Source organism: Aricia agestis, chromosome 15 (assembly GCF_905147365.1).
Source record: "Aricia agestis chromosome 15, ilAriAges1.1, whole genome shotgun sequence".
Taxonomy (NCBI): Eukaryota; Metazoa; Arthropoda; class Insecta; order Lepidoptera; family Lycaenidae; genus Aricia; species Aricia agestis.
In genome coordinates this window covers 11584397-11594579 of record NC_056420.1, presented here as the reverse complement: position 1 = coordinate 11594579, position 10183 = coordinate 11584397, and the positions used below count along the sequence as shown (strand labels likewise).

General features: G+C 37.9%; 1 protein-coding gene across 2 annotated transcripts; it reads left to right on the top strand.

The window, feature by feature from the left end:
- Positions 1-700: 700 nt before the first annotated feature.
- Positions 701-9144, top strand: LOC121734229 (very-long-chain (3R)-3-hydroxyacyl-CoA dehydratase). Of its 2 annotated transcripts, none has more exons than XM_042124710.1 (7): positions 701-792; positions 1007-1237; positions 2090-2215; positions 4688-4808; positions 5032-5234; positions 6719-6858; positions 7685-9144. In XM_042124710.1, exons 2-7 carry the CDS (start codon positions 1043-1045, stop codon positions 8007-8009), a joined length of 1110 nt encoding a protein of 369 aa, XP_041980644.1. In that variant the 5' UTR covers positions 701-792; positions 1007-1042; the 3' UTR covers positions 8010-9144. The 2 variants fall into 2 exon arrangements, with proteins under 2 accessions (XP_041980644.1, XP_041980643.1); XM_042124709.1 differs by having other exon boundaries at positions 5029-5234.
- Positions 9145-10183: the final 1039 nt, after the last annotated feature.

Sequence of the window (10183 nt, the reverse complement as noted above, 5' to 3'; positions counted from 1 at the left end):
CTATTGTCACATATTATAAACGTTAGGTAACAATACCGCGTAATGCTTAGTCAAGTACGAGGTCAACAGGTATAGGAGAGATGAAAATTAGTATTATATTTTATAAGAAATCATTTGACCTTTCATTTAAAACAATTTATTTTCCAATCAAAATATTTCATAAAATGTTATTTCATTTAATATACATATTTCAATTAAAATATTATTTGTAATGAAATAATATAAAGTTTTTTGTCTCTACTCTGTCGTGAAAACTTTCCGAACATGGCTTTCGCGATATAGTTACGTTAAAATTAAAAAAAAAACTAGAACGACCACTTTGACCCATCTTCATCGAGGGTCGTTTAGAGCGAAAATGATGACGTCATGAGTGACGTCATAGCCGCGATCAACACGACCGCGGTCGTCAAATGGAACGGCAGAAGGGGACGTTTTGAGCGTTTTGGTCAAAATTAACGTCTTCTGGAACGCAGCCATTAAGTCTATGATTTTACCCATAAACCTATAATGCTATATTAAGTCTATGATTTTACCCTACTTCTTCATCGAAATATTACCTATCATAAATTATAAATGGATTATGGACGAAGAAGAAGAAATACATTTGACAAGTAGAAGTGACAGCCGTAGCCCGCATTCCGAAACTGACATTGGCATTTGGCTATTCCTCAAAAGAGGCCATTTATAAAGAAGAAGAAGAAGTCCACAACCACTCCGCAACAAGAATTTTGTGGAAATTGGAAAATAGAGACAAAAATAATTAAATTATAAACATTAAATAATAATACGCAGGTAAATTTTCCTTAAAAAGAGTATTTTCAAATTTAATAATATTTTTGTATGTATTTGTTTGTATGCATTAATTAGGTATAACTTTCATGTTTTCGTGGACCGTGGTGCAGTTTTTTTTTTATAAAATTCAAGTAACTTTGCATGTTATTCAAACAATAAATGTTGGTAGATGACAAAGCTCCTCTAAAAATAACAAAAAAAAACTTAATACTTTCAGGAGACGAATATTACATAAAAATAGCCGGTTGAAATGACGGTACCAAGTCCATTTGTTTACTGGGCTCAAACTGATAAAGCCGTATCGCTCAAGATAGATTTGAAGAACGTTGCTAAGCCGGACATTTCAGTAGTAGATAACACCATCAAGTTTGCTGCTAAAGGTGTAGGAGCCCATGGAGAAAGCCAATATGAATTTAGCCTGGATTTATTTTCGCCTGTTAAATCTGTAAGTACACTACAAGTACACAGGCGTAGCCAAGCTTTAATTTCGGAGGGGCTCAATAACATTTGTTGAAAGATTCAATATTTTGTACAATGCTAAACAATTTAAAATAGTATTTGTCTCTCAAAATCCCCACAATAATATCATGTTGAAACATGTATTAGCAATTATTGAGTAGCATTGAATTGAGCCAACTAGATTTTGAGACTTTAAATATATTCTAGAAAAAGAGACAGCCAAAGAGAAAGGGACCTCTTTATGTAACATTTTGTTTATTGCAAAAAATAATTTCCTAAGGTACTTACTTAGTGTAAATGACTTCTATTGTTTTTAAAGATCACCTTAATTATAATTTAGGGTCATAACTACTTAGAATCCAAGTCCGAGCACAAGTTTACATATTACAATTTTATTAAGATGAATAGAAATCAAGCCCCATAACATCACCGGTGATCTCGACAACAATATAATAACAATAGATTTCCAAGAATCCACGATCGAAGGATTAAATTGAAATTGTGTTCTCATGGTGGTATGACAAAGAAGATCCCATTATGACCTAACTATACATTACACAAATATACAATTTTGATAATATTATAAACAATTTTAAATCAAACTTCCAGACCAATGTAAAATGTAAAATGATATTTTAAATGAAGTATCATTTTTTGTAAGAGTATAATATAAAAATAACTGACTTACTTATTCCTCAAGCCCCATAAGAGCACCAGTGATCGCGACAACAATGAATACAATAGCATTTCCATGAATCCGCCATGGAAGGATTAAGAAGTAAAATAAGTACATATTTGCTTAACCTAATATTATAAGTATTATATTTTCATATTTCAGGGTGAGAACAATGATGGGGCTATGGTCAGAATCTTTGATAATAGAGTGGATGTGATCATGTCAAAGGAAAAGGCAGCTTGGTGGCCCCGGCTGACGGCACAACCACAGAAACCAGCATGGGTAAAGGTAAGTTGTTTCAAAAGCCCAATAATTTGCTATTAGCACATTGAAATTAAAATAAAAAATTTAAAATGTCCTATGTCTCAGTTCGTAGCATATAACTTGCGAGTTGGACTCGCGCACGAAGGGTTCCGTACTATTACAGAGCAAAAATAGCCAAAAAATGTGTTTTTTGTATGGAAGCCCCCCTTAATTATTAAGTTTACTTTAATTTTAGTATCAATTATTAAAGTATAAATACAATTGAGTATTTTGTGAACATATCAAGTGCCTACCTGTTGTCATTATTGATATAGAGCAAAAAATAGCAAAAAAAATCACATGATTTGTTGTATGGGATGGTGCCCCCTTAAATATTTAATTTATTTTGTTTTTAGTATTTGTTGTTATAGCGGCAACAGCTATATACAATTACACAAACTGAAAATTTCAGAAGTCTAGGTGTAGCGGTTCTTGAGATACAGCCTGGAGACAGACATCAAAGTCATAGTAATAGGGTCCCGTTTTTACCCTTTGGCTACGGAACCCTAAAAAATGGTGCCAGATTTCTCACTAACCTTTAAATATCTTTAAGTTGTTTATCTCCTCTGTATGAAATACTGTAATGTAAGAAATAAGATAACACTAAAAAAATTTTTCATCAGCTAAAAAAACTAAAAAAAAGGTTTCATCAGCGCTCAGTGCGAAAAGCCCTCTGTTCTCTTGATATCCAAAAGTCGAGTGGGCCTGACGGAATCCCGCCTATTGTGTTGAAAAAGTGTGCTCCAGAGTTGGCTCCGGTCTTGACGCGTCTTTTTCGGCTCTCCTATTCCACTGGCATAGTCCCGGCTTCCTGGAAGACAGCCTTGGTGCACCCGATCCCCAAAAAAGGTGATCGCTCAAATCCTTCCAACTACAGACCAATCGCTATAACCTCTCTCTTCTCGAAGATAATGGAATCCATTATCAATAGCCAGCTTCTTCGATACTTGGACGGCCAGGGATTGCTAAGCGACAAACAATACGGGTTCCGTAAGGGTCGCTCGGCTGGTGATCTCTTGGCATACCTGACTCATCGTTGGGCTCAGGCAATTGAGTCGAAGGGAGAGGCATTGGCTGTTAGTTTGGACATTGCGAAGGCCTTCGATCGGGTTTGGCATAAAGCGCTGCTATCAAAGCTTCCATCATACGGGCTGCCCGAGAAATTATGTAAGTGGGTCACTAGTTTCTTAGCAGACAGAAGCATAAAGGTCGTATTTGACGGCGAATGCTCGGAAACTCAGTCTGTTAATGCTGGTGTCCCTCAGGGCTGTGTGCTATCGCCTACTCTATTCATACTGCATATCAATGACATGTTACAAACCAAAGGCATTCATTGCTATGCGGATGATAGTACAGGTGATGCTTTATATACCGGCTCCCCTAATATTTCTCGGCAAAATGTCACTGAGAGTCGAAACGAACTTGTGTCTAAGGTGGAGAATTCATTGGAGAAGGTCTCTGAATGGGGTAGACGTAACTTAGTCCAATTCAACCCCGCCAAGACACAAGTCTGCGCGTTCACCACTAAAAAGTCACCAATGGTCGTTTATCCTCGTTTCGAGGGCACATCTTTAACCATCTCCCCTAGCATTGAGATACTTGGCGTCAACATATCGAGCGAAGTCCAGTTCCGATATCATCTTGAGGGTAAGGCCAAATTAGCCTCGAAGAAGCTTGGCGTTCTTAACAGAGCGAGACAGTACTTCAGTCCGGACCAACGCCTACAACTCTACAAGGCGCAGGTTCGGCCTCATATGGAATACTGTTCTCATCTCTGGGCAGGGGCGCCAAAATACCAACTGCTCCCTCTGGATCGTATCCAACGAAGGGCTGCTCGAATTGTTGACTGCCATAGTGTTTCAAATAGCTTGGACCCCCTGGAATTACGCCGAGATGTTGCTTCACTCTGCATCCTCTATCGGTTGTATCACGGGGAGTGCTCTGAGGAATTGTTCGGAATCATACCACCTGCAACTTTTCGCTATCGTCCCACGCGAAAAACATACCATCCTCATCACCTTGATGAGTGGCAGTCTTCCACAGTGCGTTTTTCGCGTAACTTTCTGCCGCGCACTGTAAAACTCTGGAATGAACTGTCACCAGCAGTATTTCCGGACCGATACGACCTGCAAACCTTCAAGAAAAGAGCGTATACCCTCTTAAAAGGCCGGCAACGCACCTGCAGCTCTTCTGATGTTGCGAGTGTCCATGGGCGACGGTAGTTGCTTACCATCAGGTGACCCGTTTGCTCGTTTGCCCCCTTATTTAATAAAAAAAAATAAAAAAATAACTGATATTCTTGTCTAAAATGTAAATTGTGTTGCAGTAGTACTAGGTATTATTATTATTATACTAATTGGCTCCTTATTATGTATTCCGTTTTTTTTTAATCTCATTGTAACAATAGCTGTAAGTTTTCCATGTATCTTAAAATAAAATAAAATTATAAAATTTTAGATAAACTTTGACCTGTGGAAGTCAGAGGATTGTGACAGCGAGGATGAGACACGGGATGTGATGAAAGACTACCCTGGCATGTACGATATGTTGCAGAAGGAGGAAATTGGCTACAGGAAAGGTATATTGTATTATGGTTGAAGTTTTTCATAGTTTCTACTTTCTAGCAATGTAATAATATAACTACGTAAACAAGTTTTCAACACCATATTTTCCTTACTTGTTTCTATTTAGTAAAAACAAGATTAAATTCGTGTCTGTTGTGCACTAACTGGTAGTTAGTCTATATCTGTTTACCTGTTTGTTGCTATCAAATGTTTCTTACTGAAAATTATTTCCAGAAGACTTGAAAAAAGTGTACCTAGTGATATACAATCTATTCCAATTCATCGGATTTATGTATATCCTCGCTGTGATGGGAGTGAGGTACGCCAAGTTGGAGTATGAATCTGTGCCTACCACGTACGAGCATGTTGGGTCTGCTATGAAGTTCCTCCAGCTAATGATGTTTTTGGAAGTTATGCATCCCATGTTCGGATATACTAAGGTAAGTTGTTTGTTAACTTGAAATAACAGGTTAGTTTGCGACAATGAATCAAGTATGATAAATGAATATTGAATAGGCAATCTTATTCTGTGACTGAGATATTAGGCATTAGTTTTTTTTTTGCCTATAGGTTTTCACACTGGTGTCCAAAGGTTTAGGTGAGTATCACGTTTTTGCAAGTCAATTTTCGTGCGTGTGTATATATATTTTTTTAATTATATTTACACACATCACACCTGAATAAAAATCCACAACTATTACAATAGGGAACATGTAATTTTTTTTTTTTTTTTAATTTTTAAAAATTGAAATAAGGGGGCAAACGAGCAAACTGGTCACCTGATGGAAAGCAACTTCCGTCGCCCATGGACACTCGCAGCATCAGAAGAGCTGCAGGTGCGTTGCCGGCCTTCTAAGGGGTAATAGGGGAGGGTAGGGAAGGGAATAGGGGAGGGTACGGAAGGAAATAGGGGAGGGTAGGGAAAGGAAAAGGGTAGGGGATTGGGCCTCCGGTAAACTCACTTACTCGGCGAAACACAGCGGAATCGCTGTTTCACGCCGTTTTTCTGTGAGGACGTGGTATCTCTCCGGTCGAGCCGGTCCATTCGTGCCGAAGCATGGCTCTCCCACGTCAAATATATACAATATTTATGAAAATTTTGCTATTAAAATGTAAAAAAAATAATCTATGGACGCTTCACACCATGTCAGTCTGGCCTCGTGCTAAGTACCTGAAGGACTTGTGTTACGGGTACCAGACAACGGAAATATAAATTAATATTTTTATACTATACATATTTAAGATTTTTATCTAAAAATCGTGTGTCGTGCTGTGCGGTGTCGTTGCGTGTGAAAACGGTATATAGAAATGTACTGGGGGATATTAGATTATCATATATATTGGATCCGAGATCATTGAGTCAATTATATTGGATAATGTAATATAGACATATGATTCATTTCCTCCTTGATCATAGATTTTTGACATTTACTAAGAGATTGGATCCAATACGGTCATAGAAATAGGTGATGCCAGTTATTTAATATAAAAAAGAGTTTTTAATTTCTTGTTCGTTAATATATTTCAAATAATGTAATGTAATTATTTTTCTAATTATATACTTGGATAATTTTGCTGAAATAACAAAAAACAAGCCATATTAAAAATGACAATGTCTTTTGACAAATCGAATTCTCTGAGATCTAGTAACCCTGACGTCAATATCTGTCAACGTTAGCGCTCTCCATTGGCTATTGAAACCACATATGACGTAAAATAGGATCAATGAAATATGATAATGTAATATGCAGATATGATCAAATGATCATATATATTTAATCCTATATATGATCATAGAAATGATCCAATATAAATGATAATGTAATACCCCCCTAAATGTATGGCGCCTGAAGTCGTTACCGCATTTTGTCGTGGCACGTGGGAAAGCGCCTTAAGGCTCTAGATGCTTTTCTTAACGTTTCAGGGCAGTCCACTAATGGCGTTTATGCAAGTGGGCGGGCGAGCGTTCGTGTTGTTCGCTATGATAGAGGCTGAGCCGCGCATGCACGCCAAACCCGTCGTGTTCTACCTGTTCCTTGTATGGAGCACCGTGGAGATTATTAGGTATGAATTTTACCAGACTCAAATGAAGGATATTGATATTGATTAGGGGTGTAGAGATCCCGAGCGTCCGTTGCCTAGTAGGTAGACCTATATTTCGCACTCACGAGGGTGCAGGTTCGATCGCGGGTGGAGGCGTGTAGTGTGTACCAATGAGAAATTTTCAGAATTCAAGTACTATCAGACAAGTTAATTTCTAGGCAGATGGGGGACCTACGTAGTTTGGTCGCTTATCGCGTTACGTCAAACCCAGCCGGCGGATCACAATTGTGATCATGTCTCGTGTCAATTGTCAATTTTTTGTCAATTTCATTTTTGTCAATTAACACAACATCTGTCAATTCAATGTCAATTGACATTGAATTGACGAATGTCGCCATGATCCGACCAAATGACGTGGATCTGTCAACTGGCTATAAATCAATTTCCGCGATGGTACATGTGTCTCATTAAAAATATGAATTCGGCACTGCTCTAGATTAATGGACGCATCGCTTTAAACTCGCTTACAATTGACTTGTTGATTACAAATTCTGTAATCAACAAGTCCTCGTTGACTACGGAACCCTAACCAGCTGTTTTTTTGTATATTGATAGGTTAATAGTTATATAATTTAAGAGTAACATTGTCCTACAAATAGAACAATCCTTATATTAGGACCATCAAATCGAAATACTAAATCCTTTCTATCTCTGTTAGCAATCACAGGAAATTGTTCTTCGTCTTATCAAAATGAAGCTACTCACGAAAAAATTGCTTGATAGTAATTAAAAGAAATTGTTGGGAACCTGTACTATAAGACCTTAGTAAAATATCTTGTTGTTACAGGTATCCATTTTATATAGCCCAGCTGTACAACAAAGAAATATACTTGCTGACATGGCTGCGGTACTCTATCTGGATACCCCTGTACCCACTCGGTATTCTCTGCGAATCAATGGTAGTACTACGTAACATTCCTTACTTTGAGGAGACAAACAAGTTCTCCATAGCTTTACCGAACGAATGGAACTTCGCTTTCCATATGCCTACGTTTTTGAGAGTGTATTTATTGTTTTTAACTATACCCGGTATGTTTATGGTTATGTCGCATATGACCAAGCTCAGATCAAAGAAACTGAAACCAAAGATTGTGATAAGGAAATGTAAGTAAGGGTTGTGGCATATTATTAACATATTTGTAAGATGCGTATAGAGGCCCCCATATACGGAGAAGCTATCTCTCTATTAATTATCCGCAAGGTATTGCGTATCTTGCGACAGGCGATTAAGGGTGAAGCTAAACGAGCGCAATTTCGAGAGGCGTGAGTCTAGTCTAGTGCTGGTGGTGCTAAACCCACTGCACTGCTAACAGCAGATATTGCAGAAAATCTGTTGTCGATCAAAGTTACATTCATAAACAAAATACCGCAGGTTTGACTGCAGGTAATCAGCTGCCTCACTCCGGACAGAATCAGAATCCAATCTAGAATTGAATCAGCTCAAGCTCAAAGCTTTTGCTACTTCCGACATATTATAGCGCGAAATCGTGCTGCGGCTCAATTTGGAACTAATTCGACCTCAACGGCTTTTCCCACTCCTGACAGAACTTATACTAGCGCACGGTCCTGCTGCGGCTCAATTTAAAACTAATTAGACTCGTAAATCGGAATCATATCAGTTTCGGGGGTAATTGGTAAAGGCGCGTCTGCTGAGGCCCGCGACAGACGCGCGCGGCCGACGACATGTCTTGAAGTTAATATAATATGACAATGTCGCGCGCGTCTGTCGCGGGCCTCGGAAGCGGTGTCATACATTTTCATACATTGACTATTGTCGCAAGCGGCCGACGACAGTCGTAGGGCCCGCGCGGCCGCGAGCGATCGCGATGCACGGAATTGTACCTTTAGACTGCTGCTGTCTGTCAACGTCTGTTGCATAGCTGTCGCAATATATGTAATTATCCTGGTTAGTTTAGCCTGCGCCATTCCGACCAGATTCAATCGGTCTCCCCATGTATGAGGGCCTTAAGGGAATACCCATACATTCTTTAGGGAGAGGGGTGGAAAGGTTCTGTACGTAGCATGGGTACAAACTTTGATGAAATATACCTTAGATAAGACAAAAAATAATTAGGTTGTAAGACCCGCCCAGATAGAAGCAAGAGTCACCTAATATACACATATGATAGCTATAAGATAGAAGTTATTCACCATAACAAAAAAATGATTTTGTAACTGACTTAAATTTAAATCTAAAGATGGGGTTCTTAGGTTGGGTTGCACCAACTAACTTTAACTATAACTGTAACTTTAACTACAATGCAAAAGGTCAAACCTTTGGTTAAAGTTAAAAATGGACGCCATCAAGACGCCATATTTAACTATAACCATAGATCTCGACAAAGTTTAAGCCCGGCCGCACATTGTCCGAAATTTCTGATATGAAACAGTTGAACGTCCGCGGGCATTTTCAAAAAAACGTGTACCCTTGCAAAAATATGTCTATATTTTTTAAGGTCATTTATTTACCTTTATTTGAATGTCATATACAAGGAAAAATATTGAACTAATGGAATAAGTTAAAAAGTACGCCGAAAACGTTATATTATTCTGATATTATTGAAACAAAATCGAATTTTCGACGAAACAGATTCCGTTGTGCGACTAAATGTAAAATATAATTTAATACAAAAAAATACAGCAATAAATGGATTTCTTCGTTTATTTAATCTAGTGAAATGCATATTTAATTGTTTATTAAAAAAAATATAGATAATTTCAAGGAGCAACAGGAGTAGCAATTATTTTTAATCCATAGTGTGACTATGTGACCTACCCACTAGGTTATTTTTCATTTTTTTACATGAGTAAGTAATATTTAACATATTTAAAGAAATTTTTATAACACAAAAACCTTTTATTTAAACATTTTTAACCCCCACAAAAAAGAGGGGTGTTATAAGTTTGACGTGTCTGTCTATCTGTCTGTTTGTCTGTGTGTGTATCTGTCCGTGGCATCCAAACGGGTGGACCGATTTTGATCTAGTTTTTTTTGTTTAAAAGCTGACATGATCGAGAGTGTTCTTAGCTATATGTCATCATCATCAGCCTGCTCATTGCTGGACAATCAGGGTTTATCTGGTTCATGAAAGGCCGTTAGCAACTTGTTGTCGTTTGATAGGTCTTATATTTCATTCTAGTTCGTGACATTTGTGAGTATACAATATACATATACACATATTACTGGAAAGTTGACCTGGTGCTGCAGCATCACCTGGTAATCAATAGGATATCCAACTCGCCAACTTTGAGCAGAAGTTTCGTGTTTGGGCTTATTTTAATTGCG

What these genes read in the sequence shown, in the direction of transcription:
- LOC121734229 (XM_042124709.1), top strand. Translation starts at nt 1,043, where the DNA reads ATGACGGTACCAAGTCCATTTGTTTACTGGGCTCAAACTGATAAAGCC. An exon ending in AGAAACCAGCATGGGTAAAG is followed by an intron (nt 2,216 to 4,687) that starts GTAAGTTGTTTC and finishes ATAAAATTTTAG; the next exon opens with ATAAACTTTGACCTGTGGAA. An exon ending in CCATGTTCGGATATACTAAG is followed by an intron (nt 5,235 to 6,718) that starts GTAAGTTGTTTG and finishes TTAACGTTTCAG; the next exon opens with GGCAGTCCACTAATGGCGTT.